The sequence below is a fragment of the Hakea prostrata genome, chromosome 3 (assembly GCF_041222555.1).
Source record: "Hakea prostrata isolate BN-2017 chromosome 3, UWA_Hpros_2, whole genome shotgun sequence".
NCBI lineage: Eukaryota > Viridiplantae > Streptophyta > Magnoliopsida > Proteales > Proteaceae > Hakea > Hakea prostrata.
In genome coordinates this window covers 9,429,760-9,450,949 of record NC_142602.1, presented here as the reverse complement: position 1 = coordinate 9,450,949, position 21,190 = coordinate 9,429,760, and the positions used below count along the sequence as shown (strand labels likewise).

Sequence of the window (21,190 nt, the reverse complement as noted above, 5' to 3'; positions counted from 1 at the left end):
GAATATTTCATTAAATAAAAGACAAAGGCTTAGAGAGAACAAATTTGGGGAAACAACAAAGAAAGGTGGAATTGTTTTAATTTCAGATATAAGATTTAAAACCTCCAATTAATTATGTGGAAACAACAATATGTAATCCTTAAAAATTAAATAAAACCATAAATTATGGAAAGGAAACCAAACAATAAAACCGGAACCCGGGTTCGACCAAAATCCGGTCCAAATTGTTATTCTGGAACACCAGACAGAACTCAATAAAAATAGCGAGGCACGGCAGCTCGTCAGGGTTTACACAACGAAGAATTGATTGGAGGGGTTAGTGAAATGATCCGAGTAGAGACTGATCGAAACGAAGGGCTTCGCCTTGTAACTCTGTTTCTTCGTTAATTCTCTCTGGTTGCATCTTTGGAGTGTTTCCTTTTTGAAATCCTTACATAATCGCCGTCCGTGATTAGTTGCCGCTAGCAGAAAATCGTTTCGCAGACAAGATATAATTTCAGATGGACGCTCTGCAACAACATCATAGGTTCATGAGAGCACCGCCGCCACCACCACAACAACAAACTCCTCAAATGGCCGATCCTCAGATGAGACCATCACCGCCTCAGGGAACTTGGTATTCTTCGCAGTTTCAGTACAACGCGTCGCAAGTTCTTCCTCCTCCACCACAGCAGACGCCATGGGTTACTCATTCCGACCATCATCATAATCCTCCTGCTTACCCTATGCAACCCCACCAACACGCGCCACCGGCTTATCCTCACGCGCATCCTTACAACAATCAGTATCTTCCCCCTCCTCCTCGAACCCACTTACCCCCTCCTCCACCGCCTCCTTCTCACCTTCCTCATTCCCATCCTAATCCTCATCAGCCCCCTCAGTCTTACCCTCCGCCTAACCAGGTAATGGACATGGGGATTTATTTTATTCTAAATGTTAGGGTTTCCGGTAGAACTGTTAGCTAAGTCTGATTTTGTGCGTCTTAATTTATTAACTGTACTGAAGGAAGTATGTTTGTGTAAACTCCAAGATAGGGTTTGGATGATATGTCTTTCTTGGTCTTTGGATAGGATGTTCCTCTCAGTGGCAAACTCCCTAGCCCAGGAGGCCCGGTCTATCGAGTTTGTGACCGTATGGCCGTTATCTACTACTTGGCTTCAGGAGGGATGTTCCTTTGAAGCCTTGTTCCCTTCCCTTCAATAAATGGGTCTTTTACCCAAAAAAAAAGAAAAAGGAAAAAGGAAAAAGAAAAAGGATAGGATGTTCCTCTCTCGTTTATATTTGATTACCACAGGCCTTCAATCTTGTGCTTCTTTCTGTATATGTATTTTAATGTTTCATGAAGTTTATTTTTACTTCTTATATGTGATCTCTTGTTTCATGTATGTACGTTCTTATGTACTTGTAAATGCTAGCAGACATGGGGAAATACAAGTTGGGCTGCCCACCAAGGTTGGGAATATTCAGGTGAGTTATTTATTTGCTCTTACTTAGTGCGTTATTCACTTTTTGACATTCTGATCGAGTTATCTTTCTTCCTACCCACTTGTTGACATTGCTGGAGTGTTGTTGCTCCAATTCAATGCCAAGTTCGTAAATATCTTATTGTCTAGTACACAGCAACAATAGCTTCTTCATATGTTTACATCATTCAAATTGTGGGAAACAGGATTCCATTCTGTATTTTCATAATGCATAACACAGTCATAACAAAATCAGCGTGGAGGTTGCTTTGCTTCCAGTTAAGTTTTAAAAGAGAAGCTCTATATATATTCAATAACAATGGAAGGAATGTTAACTGACTGCAGTAGCGACTAGGGATATGATATTCATAGTATTTTATCTTCTATGCCAGCTGTCGGTAGGTTCCCCCACATCACTGTTCTCATGAACAATCAGTATGAGCAGTAACTGCATGAATGGTGGTGTGATATTTTTCATGCTTTGGTCTCATGCTTTCTACACCTATTTTAGTGTAGTAGTAAAACTTGTTTTGCTTGGAAATATAAAAATTGTTATGGTTTGGTTTTTCTTGGACTTCATAAACAGACGGAAACATTCCACATAACAATGAGGAAGACTGGGCTGCCAGGGCAAGGGAATGGGCAGCTGCCAAAGCTGCCACAGAAAATCAGCATTCACAGTCACAATTTCCTTCATCAGCAAGACTGGAGGAGCACAGCAATGTTTACCATGATCAGTATCAACAAAATGTTGATCCTCATTATATGGATATGCAACATTCGTCACATCTTGCCTGGAGCCATCAACAGTTTCCCGTTTCTGGCACAAATGTTCATAGGTCTCCAGGAAATCATTTGCAGGACTCGACCTCCTTTGGCTCTGGACAACCTCCTTATGTTTCAGATGGGCATATCTCGTATTCTGCTCGAGATGGAGCATTGCATTCAAATTCAGATCCTGTATTTGCTCAGCATGGGAATACTCCAAGTTCATCCATTTACCAGCAGGAGGTACCTTCTAGTTATTCTTCTGTACAAGGTAATGCTTCACTGGTATTTTGGACTTGCATGTGAAGCTTGTGTTCAAGACTTGCTTCTATCAACTTAGTTTTTGTTAGAATACATCAAAATTCTTATTATGGCAAAACCAATCAATTGAAAAACGTCCTTGGTTTTGTCTGTTGAGCCTTTACCAAGTACAAGTGTTATGCTGTTCAATATTAACATTGCCTTTTACATTGCCATTGTACTGAATTGTAACCTATGGGTTCCTTGCTGTTGTATTGTTCTTACCAGTCGCTATTGTTGTGTTAGTCCTTTGTGGTTCTTTATCCAGATTATAATGGTCTGGCAGTTTGCTTCTCTTGGTTGCTACACAAAGTGACTTGTCAATATCTGTATATGGCATTTTATTTTTTCAAGCTGAGAACACAACTCTTCCAATTGCTTCATGCTAATGGTACCAAATATATCACTTCTATAACTATTGATTCCATAAATCTTTTGCCAGAAAAGTGCTTGCACTCCTTTACATCTGTGCATGTATTCCTGCACTCCTTCTGATTAACTAAAATCTTCAGCCAATGGCCCTACTGGGGAACACTTGTCAACATCGGTGTAGCGAATTGTGCAATTCAAGTTGTTCTCCGTAGGAATTTGCACTTCGGTCCTGCCAATGGTGCCAAAGATTCAATGCAGTAACTAGTTGTGTTGTAACTGTTTATTATCTCTGTTCTACTGAGAGGACCACCCACTTCTTTACATTCATTTATAGTTTTTTTTTTCAACCCCGGTTATGTACTCTAACTAGTTACTTGGGTGGGAAAATTTTATGCGCATAGTTGGTATTCCCCCCCCCCCCTGAAGAAAATAGTATTGATGAATAAGAAATCATTATCTGTTTGGATTGGTTTATGGTGTTTCCAGGTTCAGGTGTTGCATATCTCTTTATTAGGTTATCTTTAATAGTCACCATGAGGCGCTGTAATGTTTATCCAACCCTGATACGGGGCAATAACTTTGATAAATTTAAACTCGAGAGTTGTGCAATTTGTTTTTCATGTTACCATTTTTTTAATGTAATTTAGAAATGCCAGGTTGGCTTCAAAATCTAACAAGACTCAGTTTATTGGTGTTCGGATCAATTGAATGAGATTTTTATTTTTTTTCCTAAACCAGTATGTGTTGATCGTGGTTATCAAGGTGTTTAGGTGACTCAAGCTGTTGGAGGGCAATGGTGGTCGTAGATCAGCTAAAACTCAACCATTACTTGCTCCCTCAGCTTGATCATCGTATGTCTACTGGGTGCTTTGTTTCCCTAGTTTTTTATGTATTAATTACAGCTAGCAATAGACAATTAAGGCCTACCCACTTGAATTCTTCAGAAAGTATGAATAACTTAACTTCCCTGTAAGACTTGCACATTCTCGAATAAATTAACAGCTCAGGAGGGCAAATACAAGGATGGGTTTAGATCTCCATTAATAAAGTGCAATACTGATTATTAAAGAAGGAAATTAAAATGACCTATTGATTAAGCAGGTAAAGAAATCAAAATGATTGTGTATACCTTCTGCAAATACTACATTACAACCATAAGTTCCGTACATGAATGAAGCATGCATATTCTATTATCAAGAACTGTGTAGAATTTAACAAAGCATGTAGAGAAGAAAAATGAAAAAAGAATGAAGCATGCACTATCTTTCTGAGTTGCAATGTAACTCATGGCAGCTGAACAGTTTTAATTGATTAATAGAACAGTATTTGATAATTTAGCATTGTCAATTAATATAGAGTTTTAAGTTCAACGAAAGAATGAATATGCAATCCAACATTCAATTCATGATTCAGTCAAAACACAAGGAATAAGAAGGGCAAAGATTCTGGCTCTATCACAGTGTCCTACTGTCCATGCTTCAAATCAAAGATAAACATGTAATGAAATAAGAAGACTGAGAGTAAAGCAGGGGATAGGAAAAAGAGGTGCTCACAGACCTGGAGTTGTTGTCGAGTGTCTCTTGTATGCAGATATTTTTGACAATTGAAGGCTTGGAGCGCATTCTTCTGTTCTAGTTTTGGTTCTCTTTCTCGTATCTTTATTTTTCTTTTGGTCAGTTGATATCTTGTCCTAGACAATGCTTCGTGTCTTAACTATGGGTGAGCTATTTGACGTAAAATAGCTATTTGCTTCAGGTCCAGAAGTCCACTAATACATAAAGATTGTGACTCTGATGTTTAACTGATACATGATATGCAAGACTGCAAGTTATAACCAATTTGTTGTGCACACACTTATGTAAACTAATTACTGTACTTTCCAGACTTTGGATCCCCTTGGGGCCAGGGGCCAGGGGCGTAGCGTAGCCTATTATGTAATACCCCCATACCCAATATATAAAATCGCCTGTAACCCCCCCCCCCCCCCCCCAAAAAAAAAAAAAAAAAAAAAAAAAAAAAGGGGGGGGGGGGTTTGGGTCAAACTAATGTACAGCTAGGTTTGAGTATATTATTTTTCTGTTAGTTAAGTTTGAGAATATTCTTTTCTCAGAAGGTTGAGTTTGGGTTGTTGGTCACTTGTCAGTAAGAAAAAGAACCTCACATTCAGTTTTAGGTTTCAGTGTCTTAATTTTCTCTGAAGACAGACTGGACATAATTGCATCATTTTGACTTAGTAAGGTCGGAATTAGGTTTTGGTTTTTGGCATGATATTTCAAGGGGTCAAAATCAGGATATAGCTGCTTCTCTGCTGGCTTCTTAAATGTGCATTTACTGCATCTTTTTAATTAGGAGATGAGAACCTGGTCATTGCACTTGGAAATGGGGTTATCTTTCAATTAAAATTCTCCTGATCCTTACCCCTGGAAATGGAGTGCTTTCTCCTAAAAATTCATTTTTGTCTTCCTACAGTATGGTTGTCAAGGGTCTCCTAGCTTCCAGGTGACTTTTTGGGGAAGGGCACCTTGATCAACTAGGCCAACAGTTGGTGTATGTTTGATTTCGTCCTCCAATGCTAAGCACTCTATCTCAAGGATGGGTGGCTGGCTAGGGTTTCTGTTTTCCAAAGCTCTCTTCCATTATATAGTGACCTGGAAACTTCTTTCTTTTTTTTTTTTTTTGGGGGGGGGGGAAGAGAGAAAAAGTTCAGGAAGTTTTCTGCAATTATGTGGGCTGAGATAGTTGCTCTATTCGACATATCAATCCTTGACGCTACTGCAGTACTTTTGTCGGATCTCTCAGGTGAATGAGGGATTTGCGTACCGCTGTTGTATCAATTGTTATTAATTATTTTTGGTTAGGGAAACCAAGTTCTTTTACTAGTTTGTGGGTTATACAAGGTGAGGAAAAGATCTTTGGGCAGAGAAACAAAGCAATTGAAGATTTATATTAGCTTACCAAGAAGAGAATAAAAAGAATTTGATCTGATGAAGAATCTTTAGCGCTCTTTGTATCAATGGAAGCGTCCCATTCCTGTTGGGACCTTGACTTCTGTATAAGTCACCAGCTTATTATTTTGCTTGGTGCATTAGGTGGTTTGTTATCTGCTGGCGTTTCTTGTTCTTTTGTTGCACTTGTCCGGTTCCTTTGCGGACATGAGAGGTCATCTTGCATCTTTGTTTGCAGTCCCCGTCTTTTAACTGGATAAAATATGTATAAGGAAGAATTTTGTATCTAAATCCCCATCCCCCAATGGTGGGAGGGAGAGTGGCTTGAAAATGTTGTGCAAATTCGATCAAGTTGTGACTATGGGCATATTGATATTATGGTGCGACTTTGTCTTATTGTCCATGCCATGCAGATGAAGATCGTCTACATAGGTCCTGAAGAGTGGGCTCTGATTTGAGCCTTCTACTTGGAATCTTAGCAGTTGACTTTGTATTCCTGTTGGCAGGTAAAGAGGGGATGGCGGAACAAATGGAGCAGGTGCACCAGCAGTCACCTTTGCCCAAATCATTATCTCAGGAGGGACATCACCGTCTGCAGCCAATCTTGCCTTCTTTAGGTAGATCATTTTCCGCCGAACACCCTAATTTTGCATATGAAAATCAAAGTACTGATGCTATAGCAGATCCGAGTGATCTGCCTCTGGATTTCACGCCGAGGTTTACTCGTGAGCATGAACCACATCCCCAATCTGGTTACGCTGATGCAGCAGGACAGGTAGGCAGTGTGGACCCTATTACTGCTGTGTCTTCCATGCATGCTTGGACATCAGCAGCTGCTACAGGAGTAGCATATCCTCTAGTTCCACCAGGTCCACAGGTATATGTTTCTTTCATGTATATTCCTGGATATCTAGAATCTTGGTGTGAAAATGCTGATACTTGCTTCATTTCATTTACAGTTTGAATCTTCTTTCATCACGCCTTCTGTTACTGGTCATTCTGCCCCAGTCTTTGGGAGAGTTCCAGGACCAAGCTTTCGACCTCCTGTTCCAACTGTGGGTGCTCCCTTTGGCCTTGGTACTGGTGCTGCGGTGCATCCTACAAGAGCCTTCCCTGGAGATGCAAATGGGATTCTTAATGTTTCTGAACGCCCCAAAAAGGTTATATCTCCTACTATGGTTCATGATTCGACACTTCTTAATTGTTGCATACGAAATACTTGTTTAGAAGGGTAATACCTTACTATTAAGCAATTGGGATAGAACTCTATGTGGGACTGACAAATAAAAAAGAGCTCGTTATTAAATTATTTTTTTTTACCCCAACTTCGTTGGACTTTTGATTTCTGTAAAATTTCAGGCTTCAGTCCCCAATTGGCTCAGGGAGGAAATAATTAAGAAGGCTGTTATCCCTAGCTCTGTTCAAGAGCATCCAGAAGAGGATTCTTTTCAATCTATAGGTGATGAAAGTGTCGACAGATCTTATAAGAAAGTTGATCAGGCAGACAACAGAAGTATTGATTCTTCAAGGTCAACCGAAGAAGATGATGATGATGAGGTTATCTCAACCTTCTTTTAATTGTCATTTTTTTCTTTGAACATCTGTCGTTATGTTCACAGGGAAATACCAACATCTCCCCCCCCCCCCCCCCCCCCCCCCCAAAAAAAAAAAAAAAAAAAAAAAGAAGCAGCACACACAAAAAAAAGGGAAAAATCCTTACCAATCATCATTTTCTTATATGGCACTGTTGAGGGGGAAAAAAGCCTATACAACGCAACCTGTTGTTTGCTTTCCTTGCAGGATGAGGTGGAAGCAGCAAGAACGGCTGCAATCAACCAGGAAATAAAGCGCGTTTTGACTGAAGTTCTTTTGAAGGTTGTAACTTTGTAATAACTTGAGCTTGGATCATTGGATGGTTGTCTTATGCTTCAATAGCTTCGATGAAGCTGAGGTTTATGTTTTTTGAGCAGGTCACCGATGAGCTTTTCGATGAAATTGCTACAAAAGTTCTCAGCGAAGATGATCTGTCAGTTGAAGGTACAACGACATCCTTTAGTTATTTTATTTTCTTCAGTTGTTGAAGCGTTTTAGTTTTATTTTTGTTTTCCAATGAAGCACTTTGCATGATACTGGTCTCTGTTGCTCTAGTTAATCATGACCCTTCTCCACAAAACCACAAGGCGTCACCATCTTCTCCAGCAGTTCTGAAAACCCCGGGGGGTTCAGCTAAGGTTCTAGTTCCAGTTAAGCCTAAGGAAGCTGAATCTGCTGATGACAGTAGAAAGTCAATTTCTAGCTCTCCAGGTGATGTATTGGGTCTTGGAAGTTATGCCTCTGATGAGGACGAGGACGATGAAATCCGAAGCTCTACTGTGCCAGACTCTGAACGAACAGATGCACGTCCTCAATTAACCAATGGTAAGCTGGCAGAAGATGCTCCCGACTTGGTTAGAAATGGCAATTCAAAAATTAAAGGGTCCACTGATGGTCAAACAAATATGGGAAGTTATAAAAAAGGAAATACCCAACATGGAGCTACTACAGAGATTGCGCTGGGTGAAGTATCGGATCATGAGAGTGATAGGACTGCTGCTCTAAGGGTGATTGGTGAAGACAAGATCAATGATGATGCTGAAAAAATGGTGCACTCCGATGCTGTTGAGTCTAACAGTGCTCCTGGAGAAAGAGACTTCAAAAAACCTGAGCTGTTACCTGAAAACACTAAGCTTAAGAAGTCAGTAGCAGACAGCAGTCATGGTGGAGAAGCCAGAAAAAGGCCGGACAAAAATCATGGACATGACAGTGGCTCAGTGGATAAAGACTTAGGTAAAGAGGGGAAACCCAATAAATCCAAAACTCATGATCGACATCAGGATTCTGTGGTTAAAGACTTCGGTAAAGATGGAGAAATCAAGAAAAGCAAAACTCATGATAGACATCTGGATTCTGCTAATTCTAAGAAACAAGATGATAGGCATGCGAGAAAGGAAAAAGCAGATGACCGCAGTGCCTTAAAAGAGAGAGTGGAAGATCGAGGTGCTAAATCTGAAAAAAAAGCGAAGGATTCTGATTCAAGAAAAAGTTCTTCTCATGTCAATAGTAAGGATGACAAGAAAGAAGTGGAGAAAAGTAAAAGGGCTAGTAGTAAGGAGGATAATAACAGGAAAAGAGAACGGGCAAGAGATGAGAGGGGAGACAGATCAAAACAAAAAGCTGAAAAAGACTCTAGCAGGCATAAAAAACAGCGTTCGTCCTCAGTTAGCAGTAGGGGTAGAGATAGTAAGGACAATTCAGGAGGTGCCCAGTACAGTGATTCAAGTGATGAAGTTTCTGAAAGGTCTGGACAAAGGTTCATAGCTCAAGATTCTCTCTCTTAATCTCTTTTTCTCTCCCCCCCTCCTCTGTGTCTTGGACTCTTAGTTGTTCAGCTTATAATCAATTGTTTACTGCAGAAAGACGCATACAAAAAGACGCAGTTTGTCACCATCACCCACACGGGTTAGGAGAAGGTACTTTTTCTTTCCTATATATATATATATATATATTTTTTTTTTTTCAGCTGAGGCAACAAAAATTTCATTGGGTTATATATTGCTAATACAGGGTTTTAACAAGTGGTAGTTGAGTTGATAGCACCAATTATAACTACTGGCCATGTCACCTTGTTCCACTTAACCAATTCTGTGCCGATGTGTACTGCGATATGACAACTACATAATTGCAAGGTGATGCCCAGACACTAAGGTGCCCATACGAGTTCAAGATGACCAGTAAACCATATTGCCTGTGCATTCAAACCATTTTAGTCCCCCTCTCTCTCTCTCTCTCAGTTCTTTAAAGAGTGTGATAGAGAATGGATAGGAAGAAGAAGAATAAAGGGATAAGGTACCTGGGACTGGAATCAGCACATGGGATGGGGGAACACTATGACTACAATTAATCTCAATTTTACAGCAAACACTATATTCTGAACAGTCCCTTGATATATAGCCTGGACTGATTAACATGTTGAAGTACCATGTGGTGAAGGTTCACCAATAAACCCCATCTTCTGGACCCTTTCCCCTTGACATTGTTCCTGTAAGGCTATTCTTTGAGTTAATTTATATGAACTAACGACATGGCAATGTAACCACCGTCTTGTGATTTGCACTTTAGTTTTATTGATAACTTTTTAAGAGGATGATTAGATCTTAGTGTTACTTGCATTTCTTACTTTTTGTTGATATCTTGATGAACTGTCGTTTCCCTAGAATGTCCATTGCTAGCCCCGTCCATTTACACATATCTTCTGTTAATAGCGTGCAGTGGGTGTGATATATGAAGTTACTGATGTTTCGGGTGCTAAAAGGAATCTACACTCTTACCTCTATACTTACAAGATTTTTGTTTAGAAAAACCAAGAATTTCTAATTTGTTAATTTACTCAGAGCAATAAAACTGGAATTACAGAGTAGAAAACTGGTGGGATCACCATGATTAAAAAAGAAGAAAGTGCAGTGTTAAAATATGGGGAGATGTTTTATCAAATATATGACATTGTAAAACAACTCTGCCATTATCTTTATAAAAATTGAGGAGCTAATTGGATTATTCAGAAGCATGCAAGATGACTTCAACATCAAATTCGGTTTACTCTTAAGGTAAAGTACCTGAATCCAACAGCCCTCCTATTAATTAGTTAGACAAATGGAATGTATGCGGTGTTATATTCTTTTCTCCCTGATGTTTGATGACTATCACTGAATTTAGATGATGAATATGAACCTTGCTCTTATACATATGCTGGATGGTGAATGCTTTCTGTTATATCCAACAGTTGTGTGGCAACTATTTTATGGCTAGTGATTGGCAGGATATTATGTTCTCTTTGGTGAAGCTTGTTTGGTCAGTGTAAAATCACCAAGTATCTCTAACAACCATTTGCTTTTCATAGCTGTAGATTTGAAAGTGATGGTTTTGTTCATGTAGTTTGTTCATATTAATGATAACAATGTGGATGCATTTATCTAGCCTTTCCATCATGAAATTAGCCCTGCAACTGATGTTCCTCCATTATTGTAATTGTAATTGTAATTCAGTGAGGTGAGTAAGATTGGACTACTTCTGTAATTGTAATTGTAATCTAGTAAGGTGAGTAAGATTAGACTACTTCAGATGACCTCTGTTGTGGAGAAGGAGAATTCCCTATCTAATAAAAATATTATTTGTTATGGTTGAGAGGACCTCATTTTTTGGGAAAATTTATTTTCTTTTTTAATTTTTCCCTAGTTCTATATGATGTTTTGTTGTCAGTGGAAGCAGAGTAATGTATGCAAACTAGTCAGTACTGACTTTAAGGTTGGCATCTGTTGTGCTTTTTTAAACTCACCATATCAGTATGATGGATGTTTTTATCTCTAGACAAGTTTCGCGGTCTCCACATAGCAAGCATTCTCAACGCAGGCATTCCCCTTACTCTTCTCTCGAGACCACCAGGTAGGCTGCCAAACAGTCTACTTTTAGATTGTATTGCAAAAGTTTTGAGGCATAAGCATGCACCATAACAGTGTAAATACTCCAGGTGAAAAGCATAAGAAGAAGTTGGGATAGATGATGGGAATTTGTTTTGTTGAGGCACTGTTCTTATCTAATTGCAGGGGAACGAGGTCAAGGTCCAATTCACCTGTCCGTCGGAGGAGATGATGCTGAATCCTACTTTTGATATGATACAACGTGAGGAGCCATTTTGTATTTCACACCTGATGATAAAATTTGGTAGTGAAAGATGATGCTGTCTCTGGGTACGGTGGAGTGCAGTTTTCTACCATGGATGGGAATTGCTAGCATGGCTCGCCATTCCTGCTAGCTTATTGGATCTTTCGGAAGATTAGTCACTCGCACCTCCTTATGCTCTATTTATCACTTTGTAACTTGTATGGAAAATGGTGCTTGGTGGAATACCGTATGCCATATTGCCATGTAATCCTTTGCCAAGGGAACAACATGCTCGGGTGATCATTGTTTGGCAATTGTCAGTGAGCTTGTTGACCTTGCCGTTGAAAAGTAAAAATTTTTAGTTGGTGTAAGCATGATGAGTTTTCATTGCAAATTCTTCAGATATTTAAGTTCTAATTTGTTTTTTTTTTCGGTAGAAGATATTTAAGTTCTAATTGAGGAAAGGGCAAGGGAGACTGGGAGAGTGGAGGAGATTGGAGTTGGAGTAGGATGATTCATTAAAAAAAAATTTAAGTTTTTTTTTGGGGGGGGGGGGGGGTGGGGGGGGGGGGGGGCAGTATTATTGTAAAGCAGTATGGACTAGGGACGGTTGGAATGCAGACCGGGATCATGGTACGTATGTTGGATACAGTCGATATATTATTAATACTTAATATAAAAAGAATAAGTTTTAAAATATCATCTTTATTGATATGATGTTTGATATTTGATTTTAAATTTTATTTTTTTTAATTTTTTTTTGGGTACAAAGGGGCTTTATTAAGTCGGGGTTGGGGATATTAATATACCTCTGTGAGAGTCGAACCCACTACTTCTTCACTAAGAGGTGGTGGTTGCAATTACTAGAACAGTTCTGCGGTGATTTAAATTTTACTCTAACTCTTCTCTTTGAAGGTCTGGTTACCTTTATGTTTATATATGATTGGATGTGTAATGTTGTACTCTTCTTCACCCGAAAAAAATCCCATTCTTGTTAAGCACTATGATTCAAGGTTAAAAGTATTCCATAGTATGATATGATATTAGTCAATATGTACTTATATTGGATATAACTAATAAAATATAGAGCAAATTGTTATCCCAAAATGGAAGCCTTAAAGCATTGACACCATATTTTACTGTTTATTATGCAGATATTTTTCAATGATAAATTTGTCAAATATATTTAATAAAAAATTAATTTTAGGGTTTCTATACTTTTTTAACATAAAGTGGGGCGTCAGACCTTTAAAGCCTTTATTTTGGGGTGCCATTGTAATTTGCTCTAAGGTATATGTATGTCTTCTATTGATTGCACAAAAAATATATAGGTCAACATGATACAATACTTGATATTAAAATTACCTGATCGACACAATAACTAATACCAACAGTTTAAACCTTGCTAGGAAGAAAAAGGATTTGGTAGATAAGTAGGTCAATTGAGGGGGAGGAGAAAACGAAAAGAAAAATAAACTTAAATCTTTTCGGAGCCGGGTGGAGCCGGGTGGAGCCAGCTTCCGATCCCAAGTCCATGACGTCTTTGTGACGCAAAGCTTCAGAAGGTCAAAGTCACATGATAGTCACTTGGGTCTTTGCTTGCGACTCAATTCTGGAGAGAACTTCTCCGCTGAGTGCTGACAGCGTAATAAGGGGGAGTTGCAAGCTTGAGCAATCTTCCATTCGGTTAAAGTTCCATTTGAGATGTCATTTTCTCCCCTTTTTCTCCGTAGCATTAAAGCATAGGAGAAATTGAGTGCGTTAATGCAGTGGTTACAATCGCCCTCACCATGAAATCTTCTGCTCTGCGCTACAACAAGGTCAGATTGCTCCTCACTAAAACAAACTTGATTGTCTTCATCCCAACTGTTCTTTTGTTCAAATGAATGGTGTTAACTTCTTTCGATTTGGTACGCAGGCATTTCAGGTGGGTTTGTGGTTAGTTTGGCTATCTGGTTTTCTCTTGATTACCGTCTCTCTTTACGCTGTACAGAGATTGCCTTCCCTGAGAGATCAAATTACAAAACCCAAGCTCTATCCGAAATATTTAAGAGATGTGACAGAGCCCAGCATAACTATATTCTCTGCCCCAAAACCCTTTATTGGCACCGTCGAGGCGAAGCAGATCCTAGCTGTTCGATCCTGGCTGGCTTTGTCTCCCCATGTCACGGTCGTTCTGTTTGGCCGAGACCCGTATCTGGTTTCGCTTGCAGACACTCTTGGTTCTAGGGTTTCAGTTGAACCCAACATCGATTTCACGTAAGCAATTGCCATTCTTTCTTCTCTATGCCCAATTAAAGGAAGAATTCAAACTATATGTCTCCTGCTTTGTTCAACTGTTTTTAGGTTCCTAGGTACGCCTTTCTTCCATTCCATGCTAGCAAGATCAAAGCTGTCTGCTTCAAACATTTCTGTTCTAATTGATCCAGACATCATTCTCCTGCCTGATTTCATCTCCACCCTGAATTATGCTTACAAACTTGATCATGATTGGCTTCTCGTTGCTGCATCACCAAATGTTTCTGGGTTCATGTTTCAACTGGAAGAAGCTGGGCAACGCTGGCTTAAAAATGGTGAAAGGATAAGAGTTCACAAGGTATGAAGGAAGTTAATTTAAATTCAATGTTTAATTCATCGTGAAAAATACTTGTTTGAAATTGTACTTCCTCTTCTATCAGTTGCAGGAATTCATAGCTCAGAAACGGGAGTGGAGTTGTGATGGGAGGATGCTCATGGCATGGAACACTGGAGAGCAGCCTTTTCATGCCGGAGTACTTCCTCCTTTCTTATACGGGAAGGGACTTCACTATCAGTGGTTGATTAATGAGGCATTGTCATCAGATTTTAGATTTGTATTTGATGCTAGTGAGGCCATCTCAAGTTTCTACCCAGTTGATTTGGACAATTGGCCTAATAAATTTCCCAGAGATTATAGTGTTCCTGATATCAAAAGTAGAAGTTGGGAAAACAGTGTAAATTCCTATCTTGGGAGACGATATGGATCATTATACTTCCATGGAGCTAATTTTTCCAAAAATCTGGTAAAAGTTGTAAAATGTGATGGGCGTTATTTTTCTAGTGTTTATCCTTTTGACAACCACTACTCAATTAGTTTACTGAAGGGAAAAATGTTAAGATCTAGCAGAGAGAAGAAATGTACCAAGTGTGTGAATTGTAGCAAGCCACCAGAGAATATTTTGGATTGCTCTTTCATGGAACTATTTAAATCATCAACACCTCTGTCCCTTCCTTTCTCGTTAGAGTCACTCCTTTCTGTCATTGCAGATAAAGATAACACAGTTGTGCTTGCCGTTGCTGGAAATAGTTACCGGGACATGCTCATGAGTTGGGTTTGCCGCTTGCGCCAGCTCCTGATCACAAATTTTGTGGTCTGTGCTCTTGATCAAGAGACCTATCAGTTTGCCGTACTGCAGGTACACCAGTTACATTGGTATATGATACTTTTGCTTCCATTTACTTAATTCTTGTGCTATTTCATTGTTTTTTAGATCATCATCACATATTCTGTAAAATCAATTGGCAGTACCTTTGAGGTGGTCCCTAATTGTAGACTAGCCTACTATTCTGCTGTCTGTATTTGTAGGATGTAAGGTCTGTCCCCTAGTTTTATGGTCTTAAATCCAATGATTTTTCTCTCGGGAGTACTCCTATTGTTACCTTTTACTGCCATAAGATCCTGAAATTCATGAGATATGTTCGACAGTTTGAGTTGAATCCTGGAAAAACTGAAACAGGAACCAGAATCATAAGATTTGATCTAGGACCAATGCATGAGCCCTTAATTTTATGTACTCATATTTCTGGGTTTCCTACTTTTTCTGGCTTGTTTACATCTATACCAGAGCTACTTGGAAAGATGATATGTCCAATATAGAGCAACAGGTGGCTTTGTTTTATGGCCTTCTGTTTATGACTCTTTCAACTAAAATTGTAGCCATCAAATTTTGAAGATTTAGTGATAGATTACAGCATAAAAAGAGTGTTCATTACCATGTCTTATATGTATTCACCAAAAGAAAAAGAAAAGTCTTATATGTTTCTTGGCTTTCTTGTACCATGGTTGCTTTGGCAAATGAGAGGTGCATGCAAACTGAACTGTTGTGTGGAGGATTTCATGATCTGCTAGATTTCTTTTCTAAGATTCTCATCTTGAAGGCTTGTCCATATTACTGGTTGCCACTTGCCTTTCTTTGTCACTTGTTAATAAACATAGTTGTCAAGGCATTGCCTAGTGACCAGGCAGTTGTTGAACACTGAAGCAACCAGTCAACATAAAATATTAGTTGCCTAGCCAAAAAATACTGGGAAAAAAAGTGATAAAAATCAGGAAAAGAGGGAAATAGGGAAAGTGAAAGGAAAAGATGGGAAATGGGAAGAAAGTCCAGCGAGAGAATGGGAAAATGAGAAGAAAATCGGAAGAAGTGGTAGCGGTGGTCAGTACCCTTGGAAAGGTTGCACTGCGACTACTGCTGCTACTACCACCACCTTCCAACACCATCCTGGTTAAAGAGGGGAGGAGGTGTGTGCCTGGACGTTAACGTTACACTGCAAACACCATGTCTTCTACTGTCGACATCAAACAGAAGAAGATTGAATAGGTTTTATTGTAAAATATGTCTTCAAAGAAGTTGTTTTTTCATTTCATATGTTGGCTTCTCATTCACAAGGTACAAAGAAATATGGACAATAGATCTCAAAGAGGATGAAGACCTTGTGGGTTTCATTTGTTAAATTATACCTTCAAAGAAGTTGTTTTTCGAAAGCTATGTATTGGCGTAAAACAAGTAAAGTTTTCATTTTATAGTTAAGCCAGCCTCAAAGTCGCAAGTGAAAGGGGAAAATCATAGGTTACATGTAAAAACCCCTTAGTATATGGATGCTTTAATTGCTTCAGCGGCAAGGCGGCCAAGTGGCTTTGCCTTAGCACCATGACAACTACGTTTGAGTGTTTGACATAATCAGTAACTGCAGGCCTTGTATTTCTCACTTTGCTTTTTGTTGCAGAATAGATTCCTCTGACTATCCATAGAAGAACCTGCTATGTGTTTCTTGCTACCCTTTAGTTGGTCATGTTATTTTCCCCTCTCTATTTGGCCAAGTTATGTATAAGAAGGTTGTTGATGCTAACGCTACTTACTCTGACAAAAAAGAATATTTTTCTTGTTTTTCGTTATTAATTTATTAGTATTCTTTGTTTTCTTGGATAAGGAGTTCCTGGTATGTATTTACTCTGTCATGTTAATATTATGTGGTTAGCCGTTAGCTGAAACAATCTTGCCAGAATATTGATATTTTTTTTTGGGGGGTTTTCTCTTAATTCCTGTGAATATTACTTAAGGAATCCTGTCATAATTTCATTTCAATCTGAAAGTTGAATCCTCACGTTTTTCCTGACTTTGACAAGAGTGGCCTAGATGAATGATTGTGGTCATCCATAAAATATTTGGAGTTTTTCTATGTAATGGCACTGTTAACATGTGCAACAAGTGGGTCTAAGTCAAGATTGATTGCTTATTTACACCAATGGCTTAGTTTAAATTGTTGTTTTTGGTCCATTTTAGGGACCCCTTAATTCTTCATTTTCTTCTACTGTAGGAAACTGTATTTTCTTGTTTTTAAAATGGTTTATTTGCACTAAAATATTGCATATGTTTTTTAGGGGTTGCCTGTTTTCAGTGATCCTCTGGCACCAGGTAACATCAGCTTCAATGATTGCCACTTCGGCACAGAGTGCTTCCAGAGAGTGACTAAGGTGAAATCTAGATTGGTTTTACAAATACTTAAGTTGGGTTACAGTGTGCTCTTGAGCGATGTTGATGTCTACTGGTTTAAAAGTCCATTGCCATTTGTTCACTCTTTTGGTCCTGCTGTTTTGGTCGCACAATCTGATGAGTACAATATAACAGGTATTAATTCTAACCAGAAAATCCTTCCTAATGAGTGATTTTCCTCTTCCATGGATTATTAGAATGATGTACATGGAATAACAAAAGCATTGTGAGAAAAGTTGATAGATTGAATGGATAACAGGATCTGATTGGGTTTGATATTTTTGTGCTAGGCTGCTTCCTGATTGCAGCTATTATGGCTGCTCCAGTGGCAGACCATCTTTCTTTCCCATCATAGACCAGAAATTGACAATTTTGATTCCCCTCATATTCCAGTGTCCAGAATATTAGAATGGAAGTTCTTGTTAGAACAAAGGAGTTCCTCAGAATGTTACTCTCTTGCTAATATAGGGGTCTTATCTTTTGCCTGATGGTATCTGTGTTTACAGGGCCTATAAACCTTCCTCATCGCTTAAACTCTGGATTCTACTTTGCTCGTTCTGACAACGTGACCATTGCTGCAATGGAGAAGGTGGTGAAGCATGCATCAACTTCAAACTTATCTGAGCAGCCAAGCTTCTATGATGTATTATGTGGGGAAGGTGGGTCCAATCGTATAGGTGATAACAGATGCCTTGAACCGGAAACTAAGCTTACTGTTCATTTCCTAGACAGAAATTTATTTCCAAATGGGGCTTATCAAGGTCTTTGGAATAAGAAAAATGTGAAAGCATCCTGCAGGAAGAAAGGGTGTGTTGTTCTACATAACAATTGGATCAGTGGAAGAAGAAAGAAACTTGAACGTCAGGTACTGTCAGGTCTATGGGAGTATGATAGCAGCACAAGGATGTGCTTTCATGTCTGGGACAGGAGACAAACAAAGAGTCGGCATAGAAAAAAACCAAGAGGATCCCTCTGAACCTTGGCTTACCTGGCAGCATAGTACAGAGAATAGTCCAGATACCCTCACTATTTGCTAAGCAAACCCTGCTTTTTTAGTTCATCTTGAACTAGCCTTATCAGCCCTTTCTTGGGGGGGGGGGGGGGGATCAGTTAGGATTGAGAAGCTGCTACAAAAAAATAAAAATGCTAAGCAGCTTGAGAAGCTATAGAAAATCTGAAATGCTTACAAATGCAACGTTGGATCTTCCTGCACCAGTGATTATAAAATAGCTCATGGGTCTAGCTTCTTTTGATTGCAAGTGATGCTGAGGACTGTTTATGTTTATTTCTTAAGTCTGGTCCAGTTCACCCAGAGTGAATTAAGAAGGAAGAAAGAAATCAATATGGATGAGACTTGAGCTTTCAATAGAATGATTCAAGTGCAACAATTATCCATATGTGGAAACTGTATCAAAATGCTACCCGTGTTGCAAGTGTACTCTTGATTTATGCTGGCACACCAGAGGTTTCTCAGAGTCTCAAGAGTTCTACATTGACAGGAGACAAGCTACAGCCGGATCTCTTACTTTATGTAATCCTTTACTGGAGCCTGTGAATGAATATACACAGGGTATGAACCTTTAACTTGCTCAACTAGTTTATCCCAACCCCACCATAGAAAATGTTGTGTGTTCCTTTTGGATTATGTAGGAAACCCTTGCTACTTGTACTAGTATTGAAGGCTTCATTTTTTCTACATTCTACATTTGAAAAATAAATAGTAGATGTTGAGTAGCTGGATCCCAGAATATTTTTTTTTGGGAATTTGGCAAATGGTTTTGTAAATTTATGGTTAATAATTTGTTGAGTGATTATCAAACATTGTTGTGGGAAATTCTTCAACTGGCAGGTTTCAATTTTGTATATGAAGAAATTAGTCTCCTATGAAGTTTCTCAATTTTCATTGTTTCACTTCTAGAGATATGACTCACCTTCCTTTTTGCAGTTTTCTTTAATGTAAGGCATCATGGTCCTGAATGCCCATGAAGTCAAACTTTGCATAGGAGAATGATTACTCCTTGCATGACATGAAAATTCAAGTGCCTCCTAGTGTGGCGGATAATGCTTTCCATTCATTAAATCGGGTTTGGATCTTTTAACCATTAGTATAAAGATTTATGCTCTCTTCACAAATCTTTACTATATATCGGTGCTGCCTCTAAATTTTGATAAGATGAATCTTGGATGAGACTCTCTATGGATTTCTTTTTTAATGTGTGATGAAAATGTGTGAGGAGAGTATAAATTTTTACAAATAGAATATTCAAACTCTATTGAATCCAACGTACAAGAGCAGATGGAAAGAAGGCTCTTTTTATTTGTATAAGTTTTAAATGAAAAGTAAATAAAGCTGTTCAACATCTAAAAGAAAACACACACACAACTTATATATTCTAGCCATCCCGACAGAGAAAGATCAGATCATCACTTGTTATATTGCAGAAAATTAAATACACGAAGACTCCTGAAGTTTGCGCTAAATATTGTGTAGTCGTATAGTTATTGAAATATACATTTAGGCCCCTTAGTTTAGGTTACTTGGACTGAGCGTGATAAGTATCCTAAGATGAGGGGGTGAAGATGTATATTTTAAAACATAGGGGGTTCGTACTATATTTAGACAAAATCTCAGGGATCTCCTTTTATTTATACCCTGCCTTTCTCAGTTTCTCGTTGTTTACAAAATAATAAGTATTTGAACGGACGAACCCGCCAAGTTAACGACCTTAATATAAGGCAACCGCAAAATCCGATCAGCATCGGCTGCTGTTTGTCTATTTTCAAGATGAGATTCTTTTGTGCGGTGGCAGAGGTTCAGCCAAGCGGAAGATCCCAATTCTCTCCGGACATCGTGAAATCAGCAAGATTTCAGGCAACATTTAGGTACGAATTGTTAGGTCAAGCTCGTCTGGTTATAATGAGGTACGCTAGAAACTCTACAGATTACAGATTACAGATTACATTTTAGATTGTTTAATAATAACAGAGCTTCGTTTGGGCTACAGCATTCCGGCTCCCATTCCGAAGCGCCTGCAAGAGATTGCAAGACTTTCCTGGGTTCACTCTCGTGTTCGTCATTTTGCAATTTATGTTATCCACGTTTCTGAGGCCATGCTCAGTTCGTCTCCAGGTGCTTGACATTTGTTTTGAATGACTGAAAATTTTCTTTTCGTCTGATATTTGGATACCTCACCAAAACCCTGCAGAGTCGATTTTTCCTGGTTGATTTCTAGCATTTCTTTACATTGGTGTAGCCTTTCCCTTTGTTTGTTGTGTAGCCAGTCTTTTGGTGTGTTTGGGTTGCTCATATTACTCCTTCATTACAATCGGTTATTGCATTTTTCTTATGCTACATGCTATAGATTTTTCTGCGTTGCTATTTTTCTTGTGTTATCGTTGAGAAGATGAATACTAGGCCGATGAGCTCAAAGATAACTTCAATTATGAGTTAAGTTGTCACTTCAAATCCTTCCAAATCTAGATCTAAAGATTATCATGCATGGGTCAAGGAAAATTCTGTTATAGTCATCTGATTATGGAATAAATAGAGTCCTGATATTGCTGTCAATGTCATGTTCCATACTACTGCAAAAGGAATTGGGATGATTTGAAGGTGATGTTCTCAAGAAAAGAGTGTGATTCAAGTCTAACTGTATGTGTTCCAAGTTGTAGTTTAAGGGTGCTATTGTCCTTTTAGGGAATATTAATACATGGAGCACGTACAACTGCTTTGTTGTTTTCTTTTATCTATGTTGCTTCTTCTTTTTTTTCTTTTTTCCGTTTATGTGTACAGAGAGGAAGGGGCATCCTTGTTATTCAAAGAAGTAATCAAGGCTCTATGTAAACAAAGGAA

The 21,190-nt window shown here is 38.8% G+C and overlaps 2 protein-coding genes across 2 annotated transcripts in view; both read left to right on the top strand.

Annotated features, from left to right (window-relative positions):
* Nucleotides 1-278: 278 nt before the first annotated feature.
* On the top strand, nucleotides 279-18,435 carry LOC149020701 (Nucleotide-diphospho-sugar transferase family protein). Its single transcript, XM_089146885.1, has 18 exons — nucleotides 279-902; nucleotides 1,419-1,467; nucleotides 2,050-2,502; nucleotides 6,355-6,465; nucleotides 6,532-6,725; nucleotides 6,808-7,008; nucleotides 7,208-7,405; nucleotides 7,649-7,723; nucleotides 7,819-7,885; nucleotides 7,997-9,185; nucleotides 9,301-9,357; nucleotides 11,252-11,326; nucleotides 11,488-11,515; nucleotides 13,464-13,804; nucleotides 13,892-14,141; nucleotides 14,224-14,979; nucleotides 17,226-17,472; nucleotides 17,844-18,435. Exons 1-18 carry the CDS (start codon nucleotides 501-503, stop codon nucleotides 18,311-18,313), a joined length of 5,163 nt encoding a protein of 1,720 aa, XP_089003011.1. The 5' UTR covers nucleotides 279-500; the 3' UTR covers nucleotides 18,314-18,435.
* LOC149020698 (kinesin-like protein KIN-14C) overlaps nucleotides 18,431-21,190 on the top strand; it is a 38,212-nt gene continuing 35,452 nt past the window's right edge. Inside the window, exons 1-2 of the mRNA XM_089148913.1 lie at nucleotides 18,431-20,259; nucleotides 20,343-20,467. The gene's annotated coding sequence lies outside the window, so the exon portion shown is untranslated. The remainder of the gene's footprint in view (nucleotides 20,260-20,342; nucleotides 20,468-21,190) is intronic.